Source organism: Malaclemys terrapin, chromosome 24 (genome assembly GCF_027887155.1).
Source record: "Malaclemys terrapin pileata isolate rMalTer1 chromosome 24, rMalTer1.hap1, whole genome shotgun sequence".
NCBI lineage: Eukaryota > Metazoa > Chordata > Testudines > Emydidae > Malaclemys > Malaclemys terrapin.
This window is the reverse complement of record NC_071528.1, coordinates 14,838,763-14,865,534: the sequence shown is the minus strand read 5'-3', so window position 1 is coordinate 14,865,534 and position 26,772 is coordinate 14,838,763. Positions and strand designations below refer to the sequence as shown.

Below are 26,772 nucleotides of genomic sequence, written 5' to 3'. Positions count from 1 at the left end.
CCGTAGCCCCTCGGCCTGGCCTGCTGGGAATCTGGGGGAAAAAAGAAAGAACCACAGCTCCCCAGAGCGGGGAGGAGGAAGGGGAGCGGGTGCCATTATAGCTAAAGCAAAGCACTCGACTCCTGGCTTCTGTCCCCAGCTTTGCCACATTCTCGCTGAGCGACCTGAGTTAATTTTTTCCTTCTCTGTGCCTCAGTTTCCCATGTAACATAGGGACAATGAAACTGGCCTCACAGGGAGGGCTGGGAGGTTTGCTTCTCTACTGTTTGAAAAGAGCTTTGAGACACCCGCCCCCCCTTGAAGAAGATAGAAAAGGGTGGAGTCTGGATCCCCTCTCCGCTCCTTGAGAGCTGGATGGAGGCGGAGCCAAGGACAGGCCCCGTCCCCTCCTCTCACTAGATTCAAAGCTCCACCCCCACAAGCCAGGGGCCTGTGAGCTGCCAGCCCCGAGGTGCGAAGCACCTTGCAGAGGCCAGCAAGGTCCCCAGCAGACCCCAGCCCCTGGTTCGGAATCGGAGGAGTGGGGCAGGGGCAGCACCTTTCCTGGTTAAGGAAGGTGGGCCGGTCCCAGCACGGCCCCTGCCCAGGCGAGAGCATGATGGACTCTCCTCGTCGGGCTGGAAGAGGTGGAAAGCGGAGGGGGCTGGCGATCAGCAAGTCAACCCAGAGTCCAGCTGGGAGCCTGGTTTTCCCCAAGCCATTACTATCACTCTAGGGAATTGCAGACTATGATCGTCAATGATTTGATTCAACCCACTGAGATTGTAAACTCTCTGGAGCAGCCATTCAATACTAATACCTAGCTCTTACCATCCCTAGGTCTCCAAGCGCTTTACAAAGGGGGTCAGTATCATTACCCCCCTCGTGCAGGTGGGGAAACTGAGGCACGGAGTGGGGCCACCCAGCAAGTCAATGGCAGGAATAAAACCCAGATCTCCTGAATCCCAGTCCAGAGTGCCATCCATCCATTCACTTCATGTCTGTACATCACCGAGAACACTCAGACACAAGCAGGTTAGGGCCAGATTTTTTAAGGTATTTAGGCACCTAAAGATTTTTCAAAATCTGTCTCTTAGCTACTAGACTCAACCACAGGAGCAAGGGTAAATAATGACTTTTTTTTTTTTTTTGGTAAAGGACTTTAATTGAAACCTCATTCTGTTTACCACAAGACTCTCCCTGAATGTTTCACTCGCCCAAATGTCAAGACTAATTCTACGTGAAAGACCTTACAGTGAACATTCCACTCCCAGTTGCTTTTCAGATGTATTCTTCAGATTTATTCAAAATAAAATTATGTCTTAATGTCTTAGCATCCCAAAGGATATTATTACGTGAGCCGGGTTATAAAAAACTCCCTTCCCATTTGCCAATTTATTTTTGGGACCCCTCCACCCTAAATCATCCCCCATATTTAGATAATAAATAATAATAACATTAAAAAGCACCCTTATGATGACAAGCCATCCATTTGACTAGAGGATTTTTTACATTTTTCCAGATGTTGAAAATCTGACTCAAAAACTGGACATTCGGTAAATATTATTTTGCGGGAGGATGGGGGTGGGATTCACTTTCACAGCCACACTTCGTTGTATTGCATAACAACAATAAAAAGTTTACTGAAAGGGCTATTTTTAAGAGGCCTTTTAGAAAAGGTTTCATGCCAGACGATAACATGGTGTCTTGCTGAAATTCAGACCACAGGCCATTACTAACTGCAGGTAGGAAGCCGCTGGGGCATTATAATGCAACCAGTTCTTAATTATTACTGGGGAGGTTGGTCTAGCGGTTAAGAGGAGGGAAAATGGGAGCCTGGATTCATGAGTGGCTACTTTGATACATGGGGCTAATGAACCAGTGGTGACGTATGCCAAGGAGGCCTGATCCATACCAGCAGAAATGAAGCTTTTATGTAAATAAATAGTTTCAAACTCTTGTTGCTGCAAAGAAATCCTTCCGACGCAGGCTGTCAGTGCAAGTCTCCAGCCAGGCAGCCTGAAACACTTGCTCTGAAAGGTAGAAGCAAGCTAACATCAGTCATCTCAGCCAGGGCGTTGAATCTGAAACCTAATGATGACGCCATTGTGCCTCTCAGCATGGTTAACTACATCACCGCTGCTCGTAGAAGCACAAACCCTGAGATACCCTAGGGAAGAGCTTGCTCAGAGCACCTCTGACTTTCCCAGCCCAACTCTGAACCCGGACTCCTAAGGCCTAGCTACACGACAAATGCGTTGCCGGCAAAGCCCCCTAGTGGAGACACAACTTGTACCAGTAAATGGACTTCTTTTGCCAGGATAGTCAAGCCCCCTCCCTGAACGGCATAACAGCAAAAGAGGCCTAAGCTGTGTCTACACTGGGGCTCCATTGATTCCAGGGATTGATTGCAGGATTGGGCCCTCCCTATGCTGTTTGTACACACACACACACACACTACTCACTCCCTGGTAATTAATCGCCCCCTTCCCCATCATCTCATTCAGCTCACGTGGGATCCCCGCTGGAATTCAAACCAAACAAAGCGTTCGACCGGTGGGGCAGGCAGGGAGCCATGCATGCAGCGGGGCTCGGGGCTTTGTCTCCGTTTAATTAGGGTTAGCAGTGCTTTCCGAAGCAACTTTCCATCGGGCTGGGGTGGGATGACGCACTGCTGGGAAGGGCACAGCCACAGCAGAATTGCCTCGCTCTAGGAACGTTGCCCCACAAACCAGAGCCCTCCCCAGGGCCCCCGAGTGCCCACACAAAGTCTGTGCCCGACGTATCCTTCCCAGCGCCGGGTGGTTTGGGCGGCACTTCGGCCTGAACCTGCCTTCTTTAGAGATTTTCGTTTTTCATAAAAGAAGAAGAAATCCATTTTCCAGCCTGAAAACCCCAACTCGTATGCAGGAACCAGTGACCCCAGGAATCAAACAGACCCAGCGTGTCTCAGGATAGCCAGAAATAATTGCACCCCGAGATGCTTGGAGGGCAGCTCAGAGACTCAGGCTAAGATTTAAAAAAAAATAGGACCCAGATTTTCAAAGGAGACCAGTGATTTTGGGGGCCTCAATGGGGAGATGCCCAAATCGAGACACCCGAAAGGGGCCCAATTTCCAGGAAGTGCCCAGCACCCCCCCCCTCTGAAAATCCCGCTGCATTAGTTTCATTTGAAAATCTTGGGCTGGGCTCCTCAGTCCATACAGGGGCAAGTAAATCAGCGGCTTGGTTTCCAAAGGGGCTGCGCTGCTAGGGACTTCGGTGGGAGCAGCTGGTTGCTCAGCCCTGCTGAAAATGAGCCCACTTCTTTAGGTGCCTAAATGTGGATCTGGGAGCTGACTGTAGCCCCTACCCCCTGCCCTGGGTTTGAAAACTCCAGCCCTCCCTGCCAGCTGCGCTTGCTAAAGGAGAGACCCTGGGTGCGGTGCCGTGCGGATCAGGAAATGGAGTGTAACTGGCCCAGGTTATCACCGGCCCAATGGGTTCCACTAAGTCCTTTTTGAGATGAAGCGACCAGCACTGGACAAAGGGTAGGCACCCCAGGGATTTATACAGTGGCATTATGATACTTTTTGTCTTATTTTCCATCCCTTTTCTAATAGCTTTTTGGACCACTGCTGTGCAGAGAACTATCCAGAGCGACCCCAAGATCTCTTAGTAACAGGTCCCTTAGAAGCCATCACTATATATGCCCAAACATCCTTCCTTCCCCCAGAACACTGCACAGCAAGAGACCAGAGAGACATTTCTTCCTGACCCTGCAAGTACCTGAACCTTGAAGACTGGGAGTCTTCATACTAGTCACGGTGGTCTGTGGCCCTGCAGAGCTTACTGTTACTCTCAGCCTCATCCTTTGCTGAGCTTTGCCTTTAAAGCGTCCTGCAGCAGTGAGTTCCACAAGTTAATTGTGCCTTTGTGCACTGCTTGTTGTAAGATGACAGAGCCACAGAGCAGTTAGAGACGCTGGGCTCTGAATGCTGATTACAGCTCCTGTCCCTACCAATCCTATTTGATTGCACAGTAACTTGGGCTGAGATCAAGGGACTGTTCCATAGCACCCAAGGATGAGCTCTGCATTTTGATTGAAGAATCAGAGCTAGCAGGGCTGGCAGGGAGCTCATGGTTCATCCGACCCTGTTTGATTGGCTGGTTCCCATTGCCCCCGATAGCTGGTTGTCAAATCTTGCAGCTCTCCTGGGCAGCTGGTTCTACGGTTACTATTGTCATAGCAACAGGGGGGCAGAGTCTCTCCTGGCAGAACAGAATGGGACCATGATTGCAACCGCAAGTGTTCAAACGTCATGAGATTTTTAAAAAATGATCATCAAGGTGGGGCTCCTTTGACTGGCTGCCTTCTTTCTGACTCCCTGGGGGTGCACTCACGCCTGCAAGCTTCTCTCTGCAGCCACCGGGGCTAGAAACTGACTTTGCTTTGTTAAAGTGAAAGCCAGGCCCATGCACTCTGGCCACAGCCATGGTGGCTGGGCCACGGGGAGAGAGTGCTGTGCCTGTGGCAAGCCCAGGTGGCAGAGGTAGATATTTTAGCTCAGGCTGCAGGGGTTTATGCTTTAAGATCCCAGGTCCCAGGGTTGATCCCCGCTGCTGACCTGGCATCACAAAAGAAAAGCTGGGAGCAGGGGCTTTAAGAAACCCAACAAATGTCGTGAGATTGGCAGTCACGTCTCACACTCACTCTGTGCTGGTTTAAATGACTGCATGAGGTGATAGCGAATCAAACCCACTGAATTAGTTTCAGAGTGGTTGCCGTGTTTGTCTGTATCAGCAAAAAGAACAGGAGTCCTTGTGGCACCTTATTGACTAGCAAATTTATTTGAGCATAAGCCTTCGTGGGCTAAAACCCACTTCATCGGGTGCATGTATATGTATTGCAGGGAGCAGATTCAAGCTTTGCGTTCACACAAATTTACTCCAGTTATTTTTGTTAAATCAGTTTAAACCCCCTGTGCGGGCACCCTCATTTCAGTTTGAAAGCAGCTTATTTCAGTTCCTAATAAACTGAAACTAAACTGAAATGAGCCTGGTTTAAAGTGAAATAAGATCATCCAAACAGCCTTCAGCAGCAGTTTAGTTAAGTGGTTTAAAACCCCTGATTCAACTCTGCATGTAGACAAAACTCTCAGACCTGATCACTTTTATCCCCTACCAGATGTAACCACCGCCACCTAGTGGTGAGGAGACTTTCGCTCTCATTCCTGATCCCCACCAGGCCAGCCAGTCCCCCATCATTTCAAAAAATGTATATATTTGACTCAGAAATTAGAGCGCTCCACCCCATCTAACCACAATATTTTGAAATACTTTGGAGGATGGAACAATTATTATTGACTTTGGTTGGGTTCCCCCACCCCACCCCCTCCATTGTGCATTAAAAACTGTCTGCAGGAAAATGTTGGTTTTTTTTTTTTTAAGAAGAGAAAAAGAGGACTTTAGCACACGTACCAGAAAAAAAAGGGGGGGTTACATTTCACCACAACGGAACCAAACATTAAGTGAAATTCCGGACTGCGCCACTCGGCAGCACAGGACAGGAATGTTGGCTATTTATAGCCAATTAAAGAAAAAGCCGTTTGTTTTACAACTGGGTTCGCTGGACCCCAGACAGAGTTGGATTTTTTACCCTTCGAAGTGACATGGTTTCTGGCAGCCCCGTGGGCGCGCGAAGGATTCAAAGCGCATTCCTCACGGTAAAATCCCCTTTCGCCCCTGCCAACCAACGGCCCCCTTTAAAAATTCCCTTCTGAAAGACAGAGGGTGACTATATGAAACAGGCCATTTTGCAAAAAAGGGGTTTCTCTCAGCGGATGGCTTGTAGTGGGATCTTAATAAGATTTATGAGGTACTGGTCAGGGACACCTTATCAATTCCCTGTCCTGCCACAGACTCTCTGGGAGCCTTGGCCAAGGCACTTAGCTACTCTGTGCCTCAGTTCCCCATGGGGATAATATCCTGCCCTGCCTCACGGGTGTGCTGAGAGGATAAATACTCTACAGTAGAACCTCAGAGTGGCGAACACCTCGGGAATGGAGGTTGTCTGTAATCCTGTATATGATGGAATCCACTTCAAGTTAAGGGGTGCGGCAGCCCCCCCAGCACCCCTAGTTCCAGCACCTACGGTATCAGCAAGTTTCTGGGCAGCCCATCGCTGGGACATCTGGATGCCTGAGACTTGGTACACAAGGCCCCTCTGGCTTCCCAAGCCCTGGCCCCATGGACAGCAATGGGAGACTGATGCAGAGGGACGAGTGCCCCTGGCAAAATCACCAGCACCCCTTTCTGTGGCACCTCCTTTCCCTGGAGGGCAGCCCCGTGAGCATGTGAGCAGCTGCCATGGGAGATCAGAGCACAAGCCTCACCGGCTGCTGGCCGTTTCCACCGAGGAGCAGAGGGTCACCTTTGCCATGACTCTCCCCGTGATTTGTGCTCCTAGGGGCCAGATTTGGAAAGGGGATTCGGGTGCTTTTGCAGATCCCACTAGGTGCCTCTGGGCATCTTTAGGAGCCTCAATCCCTTTGACAATCTGGCCCTTCGGGCCTAGGACACTTTTGAAAATGGGATTTTAGGCTCCTCAGGCCCTTAAGGGCTTTTGGAAATGTGACCTCACGTCGCTCAATATTTTTTATCAGATAAAGTCAGGGAGGGCTGGCGGCTGGGCCCTTGGGCCGCGGTTATTACCTGTATTACGGTAGTGCCTTGCGGTCCCAACTGAAATCAGAGCCATACTGTGCCAGGTGGTGCACAGACTCCCCCCGCCCCCAGCCGAGAGCAGGCCCCCGTCGTGCAGGGCGTGGCACAAGGCCCTGCCCTGGAGAGCTCACAATCAGGGCACGTCTCGTCACTACCGTGCTACAAACGATAATAATTCATAGAAAACAAGAGGCAGGGCGGGTTGTCTCTCTTTTGGCAGCTGTCTGTCTCGGGTACTTTCTGACCCCCATTCCCGGAGCCCCTCCCAATCTTTCGAGATACAAGGCCCAGAGTTACGAACTGACCATTTGGAACTGGACGTGCGCAATCAGGCAGCAGAGACAGAAACCAGGCAAATGCTGTACTGCTCGGTGCTGTGTTAAACATCAACTACTACAAAACTAAAGGGAAAGTTTTAAAAAAAAGATTGGGCAAGGGAAGGAAACTGATTCTCTGTTTATTTCATATAAGTTAAGATGGGGCGAAGCAGCATTTTTCTTCTGCATAATCAAGTTTCAAAGCTGGGTGAAGTCAAGGTTCAGTGGTAAACTTTTGAAAGCAGCACCCTGAGATTTTGTTCAGCGTTACGAACATTGATGGGGGAAAAAACACATGGCAAGGGAAGGGTTAATACAACAACGAAGAAAACTAACGCCCTGGGGCGGCCTCCTCGCCCCCTCCTGGGACAGTGTGGGGCAAGGACCATGAAGGGAGAGGGGGCGAGCTGGCTAGCGGGACGGGCTGCCCATGGAACTGGGGACGGACACTGGACCGAGTCAGTTCCCATTCGGCTCAGGTTTCTAATAACCGGGTCGTTTCCATCTGTTTAGAGCGCCCCCTGCTGAGCGCTACCCCAACCCCCTGCAACACAGCACCCCACCCTGGAGTACTGGGGTCAACCGCAGTGCAAGGGGAGAGCGCCCCCTACTGAGCTCCCTGCCCCAGGAAAACCCCATTCATCCCATAGGACGGGGCCACGGTGGGGACCTCACTCCATAGGCCTCCGAGGGGAAAGCCGGGAGTCTCCCCCGGGGCCACGTGCACTTCCTCACTGGGGTCAGGGACAGCTGCACATTGGCCTCGCGTTGTTTTCCCACCATGGCACGTTGTCGAAATGCAGCAGCCGCTGGGCGGGCGGATTCTTCAGGAGCTGCTGGGGCTGCCAAAGCAAACACAGGCCGGCTGGCAGACCGGCCTGGCCCAGCCCAGCCCGGTATCCAGTTACCACCAAAATAACCAGGAGGAGAATAACACCCCTGTTCAGATTGCAGGGGGCTGATGCAATTGTGTGGGTGGGTGTGCACGTCTGTGCCGGTGTGTCTGAGGGGTGTGCGTGTGTGTCTGTGTGTGTGAGTCTACGTGTGTGTCACTGATGTGCTGGTGTTTGCAGGGTTCACACGGCAACGGGGCTGGGGAGACCAGGGGACTCAGCTGGCGTCTCTCACTGGGGAGCTGTCATAGAATTATAGAATATCAGGGTTGGAAGGGACCTCAGGAGGTATCTAGTCCAACCCCCTGCTCAAAGCAGGACCAATCCCCAACTAAATCATCCCAGCCAGGGCTTTGTCAAGCCGGGCCTTAAAAACCCCTGAGGAAGGAGATTCCACCACCTCCCTAGGGAACCCGTTCCAGTGCTAAAACTGGAAGGGACCCCCCCCCCCCCCAAGGGGTCACTGAGTCCAGCCCCCTGCCTTCACTAGCCAGACTGAGTTCTGATTTTGCTCCAGACCCCTAAGTGGCCCCTTCAAGGATTGACCTCACAACCCTACATTTAGCAAGTCAATACTCAAACCACTGAGCTATCCCTCCCCGGGTGCACTGCCTCCTGCCCAGCCAGTGTGGGGAGCAACAGGGCCAGGGTACATCTGGGCTTCCCCTGTGCCCATTGCAGCCGGACGTTGACTGAGGAGGGGAATCCTGTGCTCACTAGCACAGGCAGCTCCCTGGGGACTCCCGGCCTCCTCACCTCCCAGCCCTGCAGGCTCCATCTGCAAATGGCCCGGGACAGTCTCAGGCAGGGCCTGGTGACTCTTCCTGCAGGATTCGGGGGTTATTGTATGATATGGGTTGGGGGCGGTGGGACAGGGCCCCTCAGAGACCAGCATCTCGCCCAGACAGGCTCCACGCCTCGCTGCGAAGCCAATGAGACTGTCAGAGACAACAGGCCCAATTCATCACACCGATGAGCCAGTACAGCTACGCCTGCTTCTTGAACATCTCCGGGCTGCACGAACCAGGATCCAGATGCATCAGCAGAAACTGGAGGGAGGGAGCCCAGACCCGGAGAGCAGGGGGCTGCGGGTCAGGAGTGAGGGGCATCGGCAGAGCTGTGGCGGGGGTCCCAGAACAGCAGTGTGTTGCAGGCAAGGCAGAGCTGGGGTGGAGGGAGCATGGACAGGGTCTGGTGTTGCCACAAATATTAACACTGAGCCTCCCTCCTCGTGCACCCCCTGCTGGGGCAGCTGCACCCAGCTCTTCCTGGGACATCGTGACCCAGCGCTGTAAGAAACACCTGGGGGAGCATCCACCCTGCACCCTTCTGCGAGCTCTGCCCTGCTCCCTCCACTCCGCTCGCTGGCCTGCACGGACCTCTGGTGGCCTCGTGCAACACTGCATGGCTCAGATGCACAAGTCTTCACTAACTTTTCCCTGCCTTCAAAGCCCTCTGGCTGGGGGGTGGGGATGGAGCCAACCCAGGCACCCTCCCCCCCTGCCCCAAAGCCTGAAGGTGCCTGGTGTTAGACCTGACCCAGCCCTGGGGTTTCGTTTTGCAGAACCGAGCCCACCTGCAGCTGTGCTCTCCTCTCACAGGAAACAGATGCTGCTGAGGGACGAGAGAAGGGCCCTGGGGTTTCAATTCCCGGCACCTACCCGGGGCTGTCCCCAGACCTGCTGGGATCTGTGCCCCTTCAACAATCGCTGCTCTTCTCCAGCACCCTCCTGATGAGGATCTCAAAGCACCTGTCCAACATGGGTGAGCCGAACCTTGCAGCACTCCCTGGGTAATCAGAACCATTAGCCCCATTCTACCGGGGGTGGGGGGAGAGAGAACTGCAGCAGACAGAGGGAAAGGGATGTGCCCCCGGGCACGCAGTGGCAAAACTGGCAATGGAACCCAGGAGTCCTGGCTCCCAGCTCCTGGGATTTTAACGCACAGACCACAGTTTCATAGAGTTTCAGGGCAGAAGGGACCATTAGCTCATCTTGTCCAATTTCCTGCATAGCTCCTGACATTAAATGTCACCCTCTTCCCCTGTATGGAGCCCAATACCGTGTCTGACTAACGCAGCTTCCCGGAAGACAGCCGGTCTGGATTGGACGACGTCGAGAGATGGAAAACCCACCTCTGCCCCCGGTACCATCCGGTCTCCTTAACGGCTGCCCCCCAGCTACGGACCCTTTGTCCAGAAGGGGCAGAGACGGGAGGGAGCAGCGAGGGGCAAGCGGGGTGGTGGGAGGAAGGGGCAGTGGCAGAGAGCAGGATGAACCATGGGGATGGTCTCTCCAGCCATAATCGCTGGCTGCACCACACCAGCACACGTCCCACCGGGACTCAGCTGATCTGCCCGGTGGAGCAGGGAGCCAGAGTTTCACCTTGTTTGTTTACACTTCAGACTCCTTGGGACAGGGATCGTCTGGCCCTGGGGCTGTGCCGCACCCTGCCCAACAGGGGCACTGATCTGGCTTCGGGCCTATCGGGATCACAGGCCCTACGCATTGACCCTAAGCGAGTTCAGCTGTGGGACGGGAAAGGAGTGATGGCTCAGCGAGTAGAACAACCAGCGCTGATGGGGAAAGGCCAAAAGTGAAACACAGAAGGGCTGCATTGGCCTAAGCAAGGAGGCCTCCTGCTGGAGCTCAAGGGCCGCGTTAGGATCATGCCTGGTGATGAGGAGACGCGTGGGACCGGAAGTCAAGGAACCAAGCTTGGCACGGCAGAAGTTAGCCCTAACTGGTGAATAAAACAAAGGGAGGACGGACTAATCTGCCCCCCACCCCTCTTTCGGGGGCCCTTCCAAAGAGATGCTGGGGGCAGGAACAGGCAGCCCGACTGAGGGTTCCCGGACGGGTGGGAGGCCGTTTGGCCTCTGCTACTGGGACGCTGTCCTTCGCCCGTGGATCGCAACCGTTAGCGCCCCATCGTGATGCCCCGACTTTGGCCCAGCAGCGGGGACGCCTGGCCATCACTGCCGCGCCAGCGGAGACTCCAGCCGGAGACAGGTGAGATTCCGCTCCGCCTCCCCTTCCCTTGGGGGCTCCTTTCAGCTCCACAATTTCACTTCTCTCCCATCTCTTTCGCGGCTTTTCATCTGATCCTCAGGTCAGCCGTGCCACAGGGCATCAGCGCACTGAGACGAGACGACCCAGCCAGTGAGACGGGTAAAGGAGCAGGACCAGACCTGCCCGATGGCATCCCAGACCAGGAGAAAAGCCTGAGCCCAGGACAGCTGTTATTGAGGCTGGCCAGCCAGCCTAGAGCAAACAGCCGTGACTGACCCGTCGCCCGGCGTCCGGAGAACAACAAAAGCTGCATTTCCCCGTCTTTACGGTCCTGTCTCTTCTCCCCGGTCCGCCCGCCAAAGGCAGGAACTGGACTATTCCTCACTTCGCTAAGCTGAGCCACAGAACTGACCCATCCCTTCCCCCCAGGAAAAGCTGTCCAGCAAAATAAAGGATTCTAACCGATAGCCTGTTTTCTTGAAGGGACTTCAGTCAGTTTTGCTGTGCTTCATAACTCCTTTTAGCTCCTTTTCTCTCCTGTATTCTACTAACCAATTAACCTCTAAGCCTCAGCATGCGTTTCTCAGAGTGTTTGCCAGGGTACTAAGCGGGCTAGGGACACTGTCGAGCAAAGCCTGCACCTTAACGCTGTTTCATGCTGGACAGTGACAGGCTCAGGGGAACAGCTTGGACTTTGGGGGACCCTTTATTCCATTTACATTAATACAACAGGCCTGTGGGTACTTGCAGAGAGAGACTCCCCAGGCACAGCGTGGCCAGACCTTCCCCTCAGTCACCTCCTTCAACGCTGGGCTGGTCTGGTTCTTCTAGTCACTTGGGCCCACGCCATGTCCTGGCCACAGTCTCACCCCTTCCGGGGCACTGGATTCCGCTGTCCAGGCTTGAACACAAACCGTACCACAGCCGGCTCTGCCAGCACTGACCCCAGTAGGTTGAAGATTTAACTCGCCCCTGCTCCTCTCAGACCCAGGCCGGAGACCCACCCCTCCTGCAGCCAGGGCCAGTCTGTCTCTCCCGGCCTCCTGCAACCCCAGCCAGCTGCCCGGAGCAAGAGACAAGCCCTGGTGTAGCCTCTGCCCCAGCACCCCTGAGCTTCCTCCTTCTAGCTCCACCCTGCCTGACACCCCCCTCCCCCAGGTGCAGCAGAGTAGGTCTGACAGGGCTCAGGTGCTCCCATTAACCCTGTCTGAGGTCCAGCTCCCAGGCCTGTCCCCTCCCGGGGGATGAACAATCAGTCACAGGGGCTGGATCAGCCCCCTCCTCTGAAAGGGGGAGACACCCTGTGACAGTACTGTTATTAGTTGTCCAGTGGTCGAGCCGAAGAGCCCCAGCAATGGGCCAGGACCCCGCTGCGCTAGGGGCTGTACATGATAATCATCATCAATGCAAAGTCCATTATCTACCAAACACCCCCGGCTGCCCCCAGCTCCTGCCAGGCCAGCAGGTGGGTTGGCCTGTGGGGTTCTCTGCCACGTAGCAGCCACAAGCCGGGCGCTCCAGAACCAGGGGCGGTTCTAGCAGGTCTGGACCCAGCATTTCTTCCTCACCCGTTCCCCCGAGCTGGAGCCCAGCCCCCGCCCGTGGATCTGAGCAGGTTGGAGCAGAAGGGACTGGCTCAGCAGGGGAGAGGAATGGCCTGAGGTTATTGTGTTTGGCTGTGGGGGACCCTGGGAATATTGGGGAGTCTTCTTTTGGGGGGGGTGTTAAGAAAGAAAACTTGCTGTAACTAACAAAAGAGCCAACCAGCTCCCTGCTCCAAGTCCACCAGTCCCTCCCAATCGCCCGGGCTCTCTCCTCTCCGCCCCCTGACAAGCAGCTTCTGCAGAGAAACGAAACCTAACGTGGGGGAGGGGGGTGAGCGGGGCGGAAACCGAAACCGATGAGCCCTGGCCACCCCCAGCGGATGGAAGCTGAGGGGGGGGCCACTGCAGCCACTGGGTGAGAGGGTGGATTGGGGGTTTGGGGGCTGATGGGGAGGGGAACCACGGCCCCATCCTGGGGCAAGAAACATGTTTGCAGTGGGCTCTGGCTGCTAGTCACAGCCTCTCTCTGCCTCAGTTTCCCCCCACCAAGTGAAGCGGGGATGATCCTCACCTGCCCCCTCCCTGGGTGGGGGTTGAATTTATCCCAGCTGGTGACCAGCTTGAGGGGGCAGCGGGTTATTAATTGATAATGCCCCATTATTGTCATCATCACGCAGGGGGATGGGCATAGAATAAAACGTGCCTCAAAAGACACCCCAGCAGCCCTGGGAGTCCAAGACCCAGAGACCCCAGGGGACTGGTTCCAGGGGCCTGTGCGGCTCCACCTCGGCCTGGCACGGCTCCCAGCAGGGCGCTGCACCACCTACCCCAGCAGCTCCTGGTCTGGCTGCATCTCCTGTCTCCAGGGGAGCTCAGCACCTAGACCCCCCCAGCACCCCAAGGCATCTCACCCACACAGCTCCTCTCTCTGTCCCCGCTGCCCGCCCCTAACAGAATGGGGCACAGACCACAGCAGGGCAAAGGGTATCCACTCTGCCACCAGCCTAGGGGGATGGCACAGTGGGCCTGGAACCCGCTGCCAAGCCCCAAGGCTGTGTGGGCTGCAGGGCTCCCAGCCTCTGCCAACACAGGGGAAGGATCCAGCCAGGTCATAGAGCAGCCCAGGGGCCTCACCGTGTGCAGGGGGCACAAAGCCCAGCCCCAGAGTCTGGGGATGGCATCAGAGCCAGCTGCCCTGTGTGGTAGCCCAGAGCGCTAGCCACCATGCCCATCTGCTGGCAGCTGGGGGAAGAAGTGGGACCAGGAATCAAACCCAGGTCTCCCCCAGGGCTGATCACAGTGCTAGCCAACTGCCCTGACCGGCTTCTGCAGCACCCGGCTACAAGGCCATCAGAACAACGGACGGGGAACTGGGTCTTCAGCCAAACAACGCTGACCTCAGCGCTCTCTAGCTTCCTTTAACGGGAAACCATGTGATTTTCTGGAAAGCCCCTTCCAGGGGGAGTCTATCCTCCCTAGCACGGGAAATCTGGAGCTGTACCTCCCGGCTGAGAAGGAGCACAGCGCTGAACACTAGGGGGCCAGAGAAACTCTTTTGCAGGGAGCAACTCGATGGGGTTGGCACTTGGGCAGCAGCTGCATCCAGAGACACTGCGGCAGGAGAGGAACAAACTGCGGGAAACATTTGTCGCTCAACCTCCTCCCATCTGAGTCTCTGGAGAGAGAGCTGGTGGGGGTCATGCCCAAGGCCGTCTGTCTAGGGAGCGAATGCATGGGCAACAAGCGGAAGAAACTTTGCGTCTGCCTGGTAGGTGCCTCCATCTTCATATTCGCTGCCATATTAATCGCTCTCACCTGCTGTGTGGTCGAGCGTCAGGGGCAGCTGAAGACCTCAGATGCGGATGAGAAACTCGCCAACCTGGAGGAGGAAAAGAGGGCCCTGGAACAGCAGCGGGACAGGGCGAGGGCAGAGGTCACGGCGCTGCGGTCGGAGCTGGCTGGCACCAATCAGACCCTCTGGGAGACGCGCGGGCGCTGGGAGTCCTGCAGGAGCCTGACGGTGGGTGCTTTGGCGCGGTGCTGGGTGCTGTACAAAGGTGCCAGCCCCTGCCCTGGGAAGTTCACAGCCTAGGGACCTTTCCAGGCTGCTGTTGGGGGAGTAAATGTGCTTGTCTAATCCATACCCCCGCCTCCCCCTGGGCGCAGTACACGAAGTTTCTTTCACAGGCTCTGACACCAGTGCTCTGCTCCCCTGACAGCCGATCCGGCCCTGGGCTCCCCACACAGTGGCATGCATCACCCCCCATTGGTCCATTCATGACTGTTTCCTAATCAAGGAATTTGTCCTGTTGCTCTGTGGGGTGGGCTGGGGCCAGGGGCTCCAGTCTAGCAGCTCACGTCACTTGCTCCCCGCTGGGGAATTTGAACCCCGCCTTGCACGGACCCTGGGGGCATCCAGCGGCCTGTGTGGCCTTTTGAGACCAATATCAGTTCATTGAATTCTCCGTATCTGTATGGCCGTGGGGTTGGGGATTCCGTAGGCGGCTCAGGTCCCTTGAAATCCAGATGGAGCCAGTGCCCCGGTGGGTGTTGTGCGGCTGCAGGTGCTGTGACACCCCATCTCTGGGCCAGGAATACATCTCCATTGACTCCGCTCTGCCACCCCGGGCACTTTCAATGAGCTGGCGGGGGCTAAAAATGGGTGATTTAAAAATATATATTTAAAAAATCCAATCTTTTTAGACTGTAAATTGAACACTGTTTTCTTTTTAAAAATAATTCTATTTAAAATCCTGTTTTGAGACCTAAACGTACTATACTCTGTTACATTCCTTGACATTAAATAAAACAGAGTCAAACCGGGTATGTTTTCTGCCAGGTTTTAAAGAAAGCCGCCCAGTGACCTGGTGGAAGTCGCTGGCTAAGCACCTGAAGCCAGAGATGGTTGAAATGCTGAACCAGCTATTGACATTAGAGTCATTTCTGGACGTGCAGAGAAAATATTTTCTTCTGTTCAGTTTATGCCCCTAGTTCAGTTCAATGACTAGTTTGTTCGAAGTTGAGAAAACAGTTGGGAGTTGAAAAAGCAGGAAAACGCCACGTGAGGGGATGAGTTCTTACATCCTAAAGGACACAGTGGCCAGAACCGATCAGTTTCACACCTGGGTAAGGGCTTTCTGTGTGGCTTGCACAGTCAGCGATAATGATTCCTTTTCCTCTCTCTCCCTCCTCTTCCGGCTCAGCATAACCTGCAGGACAACATCACTGCCCTGAGCAACAAAATCACACAGCTGGAAGCCAGAGACTCTGAATGGGAGGCCAAGGAACGAGGGTTACAAGGTGAGATGCTGTGAATTCCAGGGGGGCCGGATGGCTTGGCAGAGATCCCTTGTGTCAGAGGGGGATGGAGACAGACTGGGTGGGATCTCGGGGTGGAGACAGAAGGAAAGGCGTGCCTGGTGCTAGGGAATGGAGGTGAAAGGCAGGCTGGGTAACACACTGACACCTGGCGGCTTTCCCTTCCTCTCTTTTTCCAGATGAAAATGGCAGGCTCAGAGAGCAGCTCTCCAGCCAGTCCCAGCAACTGCAGGATTCCCAGGAAGAATTCCAGAAGCAAAGGTAGACCCGCCAGTCCCGACCCCGTGGGGCTGGGGTGGGGCCCTCCCCCCAGAGCTCGGAGTTAATGTGCATTTCCCTTTCGCTTGTTCCCCCAGAGATCAGCTCGAAGCGAACATCCATTGGCTGAACATGGAGCTCCAAAGCCAGAGGAATCAGCGCTCCAGCGGGGACAGCCTCGGGGGTCACCGGGTGTCTCTCTGCCTGGCTCCGCTGGCACTGTCCCTCCTTGGCACCCTTCTCCTTTAAGAGGAGCCGCTTTGTTCAGGTATCAAGGAGCCTGGATACAGACTTGTCCAGAGACCCCTCCTGCTGTCTGACCCCCAGGCTCTTGGACAGAGGGGTCTCGTCCTGTCACCGCCACCAAAGACAGCTCCAGCCTTCAACCAGCCACCGCTCTGTGCCTGCTCATCTCTGACCACGCCACATGCTCTCCCCCCCGCAGGCGAGAGAGCCGTCTCCTGTGCACGTCCTGCTGCCTAGCCTGGCTTCACTGAACCGCCCATCTCATTCCAAGTCTCCTGCCAGCGCATGGCAGCCCTGCCAGGGCCCACCTGTGCCAGGCCAGAGACACAGCTCGCAGACCAAAGAGCAGCACAGGAAAAAAAGAAAGATCATTATCGATGGGAAACTGAGGCACACGGCGATTAGTGAGTCGCCCCAGGAGCACATGGCAGAGTCAAGCCTTGAACTCAACTCTCCTGAGCACCAGCATGTAACCCTAAGGCCATGCTTCCTCTCCAGTCCTCCCTCGCCTGCATCTCCTTTCTCTCTCCCGCTGCTGTTCTTTAGCTCAGCGCAGTGGGTCAGGGGTTGGGGACACAGGACTGTCTCTCTCTCTCTCTCCGTTTATTTCCATCATCCGTCCCCAATGCCCTTTCGATCCCGCGGGATTTGTGTTTCAGGGCTGAGCAGGCAGTGGAGAGTGGAGAATCCCCACGGGAGCACGGTGCACAGCGCAGCCGGCTCGCTCCCCTCCAAGTCGCCCTCAGGAGAACTGGTCTAAACCACTAGCTTGCTATGACCTCGGCCCTTCCCCGGGTCGTGCAGGGGGGCGGGTTCCTGCCCAGCCCAGCCCTGGCGGAAGGATCTCGTTGGCTCCTGCCCAGCACTGGAGGATGATGGAAAACAGTGAAGAAGATCCCGCCGGTGAAGGGCGCAGGGAGGATGGAGCCGCTTCCCCCAGAGCCAGAGCCCCTGGGGTTTCTCGGACTCAGATTATCCCAGACGACGGTTGCCCTGAGCGGGGTCAAGCCCCAGCGGGGATATTTGCTGCTCCCTTGAGGGTTTCTATTTTTCTAATAGAATGTTGCCAACCCCAAAGGTTTGTGGTGTCATTTGTCCTCCCACGCCCTGCCCGATCAGAGACCCGGGGCTCAGAGCGAGCAGCCCCGGAGCCGTATTCGTGGCCGTCGCAGGCCTGACCTGCCTTCAGAGAGCAGGGAAGAGGCAGCTCGTAACTCTGCTGCTAGTTTGGAGCACGGGGCAAACCCCTGAACCCTGCTCCTGGGCTGGGGTGACGGGCTCTACACAGGGCGCTCTTAGGGGAAAGCGCAGTAGGCCCAAGCCTAGGGCCCCACATCAGACCTGGGACTTTCATATATAGGTCAGTTTCTAATCCTCAGGGATGCCAAGGACAGCTCACATGGTGACTCGAGTGTAACCAATGCAGTGACACTGTCTGAGTCTGCAGAGAGCCTGAGTCAATTGGTCTGAATGGGCAGGAGCTAACGAGACAGTGATCTATGCAGCAACCCCTGCCTGCATTTACTGAGAGCCTGAGGTAATTACTTTGAGGGGGTGAGCTGCCCCTGCAACTGGGGGATCAGCAGAACACTTATTGCCCTTCTCCAGCACCTTCCACTGATGATCTCAAAGCACCTGTCCAACGTGGGTGAACCGAACCGAACCTCGCAGTACACCCTGGGTATTCAGAACCATTAGACCCATTCTACAGATGGGGAAACCGCAGCAGACCAAGGGAAAGGGACGTGCCCCCAGGCACGCAGTGGCAAAGCTGGGAATGGGACCCAGGAGTCCTGGCTCCCAGCTCCTGGTGCTTTAATGCACAGACCAGTTTCATAGCGTCTCAGGCCAGAAGGGACCATTAGGGCATGTAGTTGGATCCCTGGCATAGCCCCGACATTAAATGTCGCCCTCTTCCCCTGAATGGAGCCCAATAACGTGTCTGACTAACGCAGCTTCCTGGAAGGCAGCCGGTCTGGATTGGACGACGTCGAGAGCCCCCAGTACCATCCGGTCTCCTTAACAACCACAGCCCCGCTACCGTCCCTTTGTCCAGAAGGGGAAGAGATGGGAGGGCTAAGCGGGGCTGTGGGAGGAAAAGGAAGAGAACTGCCCCCTAATCAGCCACCCCGACCCCTGGTAAATGGCTCCAGTGGTTAATTATCCTCACTGTTAAGAATGTACAGCTTCTTGTAGCTAATAGACTTCTAGGCAGACGAGCATCTCACTGGCTAGCACTGCAGGGACGGCCTTTGAGGGCCATTCAAGCCCTGGGGTGGTCTGTTTCTTCTGGTGACTCAGCCACCAGCTCTGTGCTGGCCAGAGTCTCCTCCCGTCGGGATACCAGAGATCCAACGTCAGGGTTTGAACACAAAACATACCACAGCTGGGTCTTCTGTCCCTATTTCCCAGGGCTGGGAACCCCCCCAGTGCCTTCCCCAGCGCTCCCTCAAAACATAACTAAAGGAAAGACACCCAGGGGAAGGGTGTCCGGTCGTGTGGTTATACTCAGCCCTTCAGGAGCCATTGTTATCTTATAAGAAGCACAGGGAATCTTTTTAAAGGGGATAAGGCAATACACCCCCCCTACCCCCCTGACACACACGGTTCTGCAGCTGGATCTCATACCAGTCCTTAGTACTGCTCAGCACACAAGGGAGGGGAAGCTGGGTTCTGTCGAAGGCGTTCGAAGCGCCGAGGTTGATGCAGAACGAACGCAAAGTCCCGTGGCGATACACCCGTCTTTTATCGTGCAACTCTCTGGAGCTTGCTGCGTCACCGCGGAGCTGTCAGTCACGAGGTATTCAAGGTTGCTCTGTTTAGCATTATTTTGAGTTGTTACTGGGAGGATCTGCAGCTGTTTCTTATTTGTCCCTCTGGCTCAACTCCTTATCTCGGCCTTGGGACTGGATGCCTTCCCTTTAGGGTCGTCAATCTGCCCTCCGGGTGATCGATAATAAAGCTGGTGCCTCTTGACTCCTCCACTCCCTTCTTGACCGTCCGGCCCAGTTGTCCTGTCTCAGCTAATCACCGGACATGCTTCACTCACGCCAAACAGCAAATAAGGCAATTACAGCCCTAAAACCGCTCTCCTTCGAAGAGCAAATGTTAACACAATCAGCAAAGAATAAACTCCGAACAATTTCTTCTTACTAATTCATGAGCAAAATGGAGTATAAGGCAAAATCAGCAAAATGGAGTACAATCGGACTTGAGACAATTGCTTCCCCTTCGGCTTGTGGCCTACGCCGTTACCCTAAAGAGCCACCGTGGCGGGAATGTATTGTTTCATTTACTACAGTGCTCGCTATTCCTAGTTAAACAGTGCGAATAGTTCATGTATGTGATTCTCCCTCAGCAAAATGATGGACCAGCTATTATTATTTTATCAACGACAATGAGCCACGCGTCTTCCGACCTATGTGTTATCAAACTTCAGGTGATGAGCCTTACCTTGACGGCACTCCTTCGTGTGCTGGAGACTGTTGAATTACATGGTCAGAGCCACCTGATTGGTTAATAACGTAGATTGGTTAAGAATTAAATCACCTGGTGATTTAATATCATGTGCTGCATAGAGCGACAGGAGAGCCACTGATGTAGCGCTGCCCCAGCGTGTTTAAAGACAGAGCCTGTTCCAGTTTATACTGTCATCCTCTGCTCCTCTCTGAGACCCACGACAGAACCCCTCTCCTGCAGCCAGTGCCAGCCCTCTGTCTCTCCCCAGGGCCTGCCACGGGGACTGTCTCACTTCCCCCAGCCCCCTAAGCAAGAGACAAGCCCGAGTGTATTGTCTGCCCCAGCACCCCATAGCTTCCTCCTCCTATCTCCACGCTGCCTGACACACCCCCTCCCCCAAGTGCAGCAGAGTGGGTCTGATAGGGCCCAGATGCTCCCATTAACCCCTTCTTAGGTCCAGGTCCCATGCCTGCCCTCCCCTCGGGGAGGGGTGAACAATCAGTCACAGGAGGCTGGATCAGCCCCCTCCCCTTAAAAGGGCAGCCACGAGCCACCCCATGGCAGTACCTATCGAAAGAGCTCCAGCAATGGGCCAGGACCCTGCTGCGCTAGGGGCTGTACATGATAATCATCATCAATGCAAAGTCCATTGTCTAGCAAACACCCCCGGACACCCCTAGCTCCTGCCAGACCAACAGGCGGGTTGGCCTATGCGGTTCTCTGCCACGCAGCAGCCACAGGCCGGGCGCTCCAGAACCGGGGGCAGTTCTAGCGGGTCTGGACCCAGAGTTTCTTCCTCACCCGTTCCCCCGAGGTGGAGCCCAGCCCCTGCCTGTGGATCTGAGCAACCCCTCCCCTCCCCCACCGCCCACGGGCTGCAGCAGGGGCCTGGCTGGTTTTGGAGGAGGAAGGGCCCAAGGAGTGGGAAAGAGGAATGTCCTGGGTTATTGGTTGTGTTGGGGAGGAGGGGTATAACGTATAAAAAGACAAAAAGAAAGACATTGTTCTCTGAACTAAAAAAGAAAAAGCCCCAAAGTTGTGAGCTGCAGGTAAATTGGCCCCTTCCCAACTGATGAGCTGTGTGTGTGTGTGTGTGTGTGTTGGTGCTGGTGCTGGTGGAAGGGAAGCAGCGACAGCCCTGAAGCCACTCGGGAGGGTTTGAGGTGCTTGGGTTAGTGGGGACCACTCCCCTCCCCCAGCTCCCTCCTGCCCTGTTGAGCTGCCCCCGCCAGGGTCAGGAGATGGCACTGACTGGCAGCCATGGCCTCTCTGTGCCCGAGATCCCCCGCCCGGCCCACCATGTGAAACGGAGACAAAGCTCACCTGCCCCTGTCCCTGCCCTGGGTGGGCGGGTGGGGTGGTGAATTCAGGTTGCGACTGGTGTGGGAGGAGGCAGCGTGTTATCCATGGACAATGGCCCTTTATTATTTTATCGTCATGCAGGGAGGTGGAAATAGAATGGAACATGGCTCAAAATAACCCTCCAGAAGCCCCAGAGCTAGGGGGGGTCCCCATAACCCAGAGACCCCCCCCAGGCTGGCACAGCTCCCAGCGGGGGAAGACATGGCGCTGCCCCAGCCCCCCCAGTGCCAGAGGCCCCAGCTGCTTCTGTTCTGCCTCCAGCCCAAGTAAAAGCCCCTGTCTCCAGGGGGAGCTCAGCACACAGCCCCACCAGCACCTCAGGGCGTCTGGCCCACATGGCCCGTCCCAGGCCCAGCAGAGCTCCCCAGGCTGTCTGGGCTGCAGGGCTTCCAGCCTCCAGCACCGGGCAGGGCTCCACCAGGTCTCCTGTAGGGTTAGAGCAGCCCAGGGGCCTTGCCCTGCACAGGAGGCACACCCCTGCCTGGAGCCAGCCCGCCCGAGCTCGGCCAGTGGTGGGGGTCCAGGGATCAGACCCGTGGCAGGGCACTACCCAGCAGGACCTCCGGCAGCGACAGAGCAGAGCGATGGGGATGGACTCGGAGCCTGGCAGAGTGAAGGTGAGGGACAGGGACTCAAATCCAGGTCTCCCGCACAGTAGCCCAGAGCACCTCCAGCCACAAGGGCCCTTTGCAGCGCTCGCCGCCTCTCCCTGCCAGCCCGGTTACATCGCAGCTGGGCAGAGCGCTGGGGCTACAGCCCAAATCCGTCCGAGCCCAGCACTGCCTGAGTCCCTCGAACCACATGATCTCCTGGAAAGGGCCGTTCCTGAGGAAATCCATCTCCCCCTAGAACAGGAACACGTCCCATATGCTAATGAGGAGCACAACTAGAAAACACTAGAGGGCAAAAGAAACTCTTTCTTTTTTGCAGAGTGAGGCTGCCGGGCTGTCAGCTCAGCGAGGTTCACATACTGGGATGAGCACTGGCTGCTAAACTTCCCCTCCCCGCCCCCCGTTTTTAGAGAACAAAAGCATGGGGGACAACTGGAAGACGCGCTGCTGTGTTTTCCTGTCGGTTGCCTTCATCTTAGTGTTAATCGGGCTGATTGCCTGCGTGGTCTATATCTCCTTTGCCCCGACCCAGCTGAGACAGTGCCAGGAGCAGCTGAAGAAAAACACCTCCGCTCTGACGGGGAAACTCGCCAACCTGGAGGAGGAGAAGGGGGCCCTGGAACTGCAGCGGGATGGGGCGAGGGCAGAGGTCACGGCGCTGCGGTCGGAGCTGGCTGGCACCAATCAGACCCTCTGGGAGACGCGCGGGCGCTGGGAGTCCTGCAGGAGCCTGACGGTGGGTGCTTTGGCTGTTTAATATAAGTCTACGGTAGCGCCCAGGAGGCCCTGTCCAGGATCAGGGTGGCGCAGGGCTGGGGGCTGTGAAAAGGTGCCAGCACCAGGCCCTGCCCCGGGCAGCTCACAGCCAGGGGACCATTCCAGGCTGCTCTGCAAAATGCTACAATGATCTGTCTTGGTGGGGCCGTGCCTGTGCTTGTCAATACCCGTCCCCCAGCATAAGCAGCGTTTTCCAGGGTCCCTCCCCACAGCCCCTAGTGCTATTCCCCACACGGTCACATGCAGCGGCCCCTGTTGGTCCACCCCGGAGCTTCCCTGAGCAAGGGATTTGTCCCGTTGCTCTGTGGGGTGGGCTGGGCTGGGGACGGGTCCCAGGCAGCTCATTTCACTTGCTCCCCAATGCAGGATTTGCCGGGGTGAGAGGCGGCTGCACTAGCCCGGGGGGGTCACCTGGATCCCTGGTGGCTTTTTGTTACCGATCAAATTAATTTTCTTCTCTGCACATGTCTGTGTAAACATGGTGCAGGGACTCGACCCTGTCTGGGGAGCTGTGGTTTGCAGGGTGGCCTGGGGAATGGCCTGTCTTGTTCTGTGGAGAGGAGGTGGTCTCTCCCCTCAGAGAGAGGGGAAGTGACAGCTGGAGGGGTGGGGGTGGGGGACAGCGGCAGGCAGCGTGGAGCCTGCGAGAGACAGAGAGAAACTGAGTCTGTGACTGTGGGAGAAGTAGGGGGAAGGAGGGAAACCAAGAGTAAGTGAAGAGATGGGATTGAGCGGGACAGACAGACGTGAAGACGAGGGTCCCTTTCAGGGCTGGCTCCGGGCACCAGCTCAGCAAGCAGGTACTTGGGGCAGCCAAGGGGAAGGGGCGGCACGGTGGGCTCTTCGGTGGCAATTCGGTGGCGGGTCCCTTGGTCCCTCCCGGAGGGAAGGACCTGCCGCTGAAGTGCCGCTGAAGAAGAAAGCGGCGCGGTAGAGCTACCGCCAAATTGCTGCCGATCACGATCGCGGCTTTTTTTTTTCCCTGCCGCTTGGGGTGGCAAAAACCCTGGAGCCAGCCCTGGTCCCTTTGAGTAGTGGAAAGCTGGCTGGTCTAGTCAGTCTGTGTTTGATGGCCTGTTCCCTGTTTGTTCCTGAGCATTGGATCCAGGCGGTCCCAGAGATCTGGAATGGGAGAACCACAGGTCCTGCAGGGTCCAGTGGGTCTGGTCTAATGTGCACCCCCACACACCAGCACCACTGGAGTCGAATTCAGTTCTCCACGAGAGGACGAAAGGCTGATTTGGGCGTTAGCAGCACCCTGGGAGAGAGCTGGGGAAAGGGGAACCTTGAACTAGGAAAAAATAATAAGCACCTATCAGATAATAGCTGAGAGGTCTGTTCAGCTAGGCCTGAAGGACATGGGGTTGGTGCCGCAGTAGGAGGCTCCATTCCCTGTGACTCCATACAGAGCAGTGCCCAGCGCCGGGCTATGGTTATTGCTGGGCGTGCCAGCTTTCAGGTCTGATGCAAGCACCCCTTGGCCTGTTCTGAGGACAGGAATCCATCTCCATTAACTCCACTCTGCTCCCCGTGGCACGGCAATGAGTGTGTCCATGGTCATTAAGCTGCCGTGTGGTGTTTTTCTGAGCTGTGGCACAGCTGCCACCTTCTGCCCCAGAGGTGGCTGCACAGCACAAGTGAGCAGAGGCTTTCCCGTGGGCATCGCTCTCAGAGATGCTGATTTTTCTCTTTCGTTTTCTCGCTCAGCACGTCCTGCAAAACAACATCACTGCCCTGAAGGATGAAATCACCCAGCTGGGAGGCCGAGGCACCGAGCAAGGACGGGGACAAGGTGAGACGACTGCTCTGAGCAGCTCCTGGCTAATGGCCAGGAGAGGTCCTCTCTAAGACAGGGGACGCCTTTCTGGGGTGCATGCGTGGAGCTTCCGGGGCCAGGGTCATGGAAGTGTGAAGCCCCGTGTGCTAGGCCCAGTCCTCTCAGCCAGATCCAAGTAACGTTACAGGAGCGGCGGGACCAGGCCAAACCCTCCTGCTCAGAGCCAGGAGACCAGGTCACTCCAGGTGGGGGATTTTCTGCTGCCCTGAGCCAGGACCTACTTCCCCACTCCTTGTGGGGGACAGGGGACTGGTTGGCTCGTGAGGTTGGTAATTGGCTATGGAGGGCTGGGTGCCCTAGGTGCTGTTTGCTGACTGTTACGATAAGCTCAGCCTGGTTCAAAGGGGACAAAGGTCTCCAAGTCAGTAACACCCACCAGAGCCAGCAGCCAGTGGCAGCCCCAGCAGAGAGACCAAGGACGGGGCAGGGCACAGAGGCTGAGCTGTCCTTCCCAGTGTGTCTACATCCACCTGTTCTCTCTGGTCTTCTGCTGAGATTGTTACCTCCATGGGGCAGGGAGCATCTTTTTGTTGTGGGTTTTTACAGCGCCTGGCACCGTGGGGCCCTCGCCCATGGCTGGGGGTCCCAGGCGCTGCCACAATCATCAACTGCAGAAGGCCAAAATCTTCTTGGCTGATAAAGTGATGGGGGAGGTGAATAGGCAGGGCCCAATCCTGTGTTCATCTCAGCACCCAAACCTCTCCTTGGACCCTCAGCCCCATTGACACAGAGGCCTGGCGCAGGGGAAATAGAGGCAGGAGGTACAGTGAGGGAGCTGTCCCAATGAGCCAGACGGAGGGGTGGGGGTGTCGAGGGGGACGTGCTCGAAGGGAGGGGGGAGACGCATGCTGCCTCATCTGACTGGCACTGCCCCTGTGTCCCCTCTGTCGTTGTCCAGGTGAAATAGACAAGCTCAAACAGCAGCTCCAGGAGGCTCAAGAGCACAGGTGAGACCAGCCCGTCCCTGCCCCTTTGGGCTGTGCTGTGGGAGGCCCCTCCCCCAGAGCTCTCTGCTACCATCTCCTTCCCTTTCACTTGTTCCCCCAGTGATAAACTCCAAGCTGACATCCGGCGGCTGGAACAGCAGCAGCTCCATAGCCCGAAGAATCAGAGCTCTGGTGGGAGCAGCCTCCGGATCCCCCTCGTGGCCGGCTACCTGAACCTGCTGGCTCTGTCCCTCGCCGGGATCCTGCTCCTGTGAGAAGCCGGTTCGCACAGGTACTGAGGAGCCTGGATGTGGACTGGGTTCAATTCCCGGTCCTGCTGCTCTCTCACCCCCATGCGCTTAGGCTGCAGGGTCCCTTTCTGTCACCTCCACCCGAGACAGCGCCTGTCTTCAGCCACTGCCTCCCCGGGCATGAGAGCGTCCTCCTGCCCTGCAGCGCGGCCTCCCTGTACCTCTCCATCCCATGCCAAGCCCCTCCCCTAGCTCGGCAGCACTTACAGGGCCCAACTGTACCAGGTGAGGAGACACAGCCCTGCCCGGCTCACACTGTGAGTAGCCAAGCCAGGCAAAGGCGGGATCCTTACGCCGCTTTTACAGACACGGGGGCTGAGGCCCAAGGAGATGAGTGAGTCACCCCAGGAGCACAGGGCAGAGCCCGGACTTGACCCTAGATCTGCAGAGTACCGGCCCCGTGCTATAAACACAAAGCCACCCTCTCTCTGCAGTCCCCTGCCCCTCACTCCCCATCCCCCCTTTCTCTCTCCCTCTGCTATTAGGTAGCTCAGCGCAGTGTTCGGTGGCGGGGGACGCAGGACTCTCTCTCTGTCCCTCGGGATTTGTGTTTCAGGGCTGACCAGGCAGCGGGAGAGTGGAGAATCCCCATGAGACCAGGTCACACTGCATAGCCGCCAGCTCGCCCCCATCCCCAGAATGCTCACGGGAACTCTTCTAAGCCACTAGCTTGCTTGGCATTTCCCCCGAGTCGTGCAGGGAGGCAGGTTCCTGCCCAGCCCAGCCCTGGCGGAAGGATCTCCTTGGCTCCTGCCCAGCACTGGAAGACGATGGGGAAATGGTGAAGAAGATCCAGAGGGTAAAGAGGGCAGGGAGGATGGAGCCAATTTATCCAGCGCCCCTGGCGTTTCTTGGCTGGAGATTGCCCCAGACGACGGCTGCCCTGAGTGGGGTCAAGCCCCAGTGGGGGTATTTGCTGCTCCCTTGCGGGTTTCTATTTTTCTAATAAAATGTTGCCAACCCCAAAGGTTTGTGGTGTCATTTGTCCTCCCACGCCCTGCCCAATCAGAGACCCGGGGCTCAGAGCGAGCACCCCCGAGCCGTATTCGTGGCCATCGCACGCCTGACCTGCCTTCAGAGAGCAGGGAAGAGGCAGCTCCTAACTGTGCTGCTAGTTTGGAGCATGGGGCAGCAAGCCCCTCTCCCTGCTCCTGGGCTGGGGTGACGGGCTCTGCACAGGGCGCTCTTAGGGGAAAGCGCTGTAGGCCCAAGCCTAGG

At 56.2% G+C, this 26,772-nt stretch overlaps 2 protein-coding genes across 3 annotated transcripts; both read left to right on the top strand.

The window, feature by feature from the left end:
* The first annotated feature begins 7,131 nt into the window (after positions 1-7,131).
* Positions 7,132-18,880, top strand: LOC128828863 (uncharacterized). The gene is made up of 4 exons (XM_054013858.1): positions 7,132-14,469; positions 15,653-15,749; positions 15,947-16,028; positions 16,124-18,880. Exons 1-4 carry the CDS (start codon positions 14,149-14,151, stop codon positions 16,272-16,274), a joined length of 651 nt encoding a protein of 216 aa, XP_053869833.1. The 5' UTR covers positions 7,132-14,148; the 3' UTR covers positions 16,275-18,880.
* Positions 18,881-22,003: 3,123 nt separating this feature from the next.
* On the top strand, positions 22,004-26,521 carry LOC128828634 (uncharacterized). Of its 2 annotated transcripts, none has more exons than XM_054013429.1 (5): positions 22,004-22,439; positions 24,188-24,272; positions 25,216-25,264; positions 25,365-25,535; positions 26,111-26,521. In XM_054013429.1, the coding sequence occupies exons 1-4, from the start codon at positions 22,125-22,127 to the stop codon at positions 25,516-25,518; spliced, it is 603 nt and encodes a 200-aa protein (XP_053869404.1). In that variant the 5' UTR covers positions 22,004-22,124; the 3' UTR covers positions 25,519-25,535; positions 26,111-26,521. The 2 variants fall into 2 exon arrangements, with proteins under 2 accessions (XP_053869404.1, XP_053869403.1); XM_054013428.1 differs by having other exon boundaries at positions 26,040-26,521.
* The last annotated feature ends 251 nt before the right edge of the window (positions 26,522-26,772 follow it).

Excerpts from the sequence above, each read along its gene's own strand:
- LOC128828863 (XM_054013858.1), top strand. The coding sequence starts at position 14,149 with ATGCCCAAGGCCGTCTGTCTAGGGAGCGAATGCATGGGCAACAAGCGG. Across the intron at positions 15,750-15,946 it reads CAAGGAACGAGGGTTACAAG|ATGAAAATGGCAGGCTCAGA; the intron begins GTGAGATGCTGT and ends CTCTTTTTCCAG. Across the intron at positions 16,029-16,123 it reads GAAGAATTCCAGAAGCAAAG|AGATCAGCTCGAAGCGAACA; the intron begins GTAGACCCGCCA and ends TTGTTCCCCCAG.
- LOC128828634 (XM_054013429.1), top strand. The coding sequence starts at position 22,125 with ATGGGGGACAACTGGAAGACGCGCTGCTGTGTTTTCCTGTCGGTTGCC. Across the intron at positions 22,440-24,187 it reads AGTCCTGCAGGAGCCTGACG|CACGTCCTGCAAAACAACAT; the intron begins GTGGGTGCTTTG and ends TTTCTCGCTCAG. Across the intron at positions 25,265-25,364 it reads CAGGAGGCTCAAGAGCACAG|TGATAAACTCCAAGCTGACA; the intron begins GTGAGACCAGCC and ends TTGTTCCCCCAG.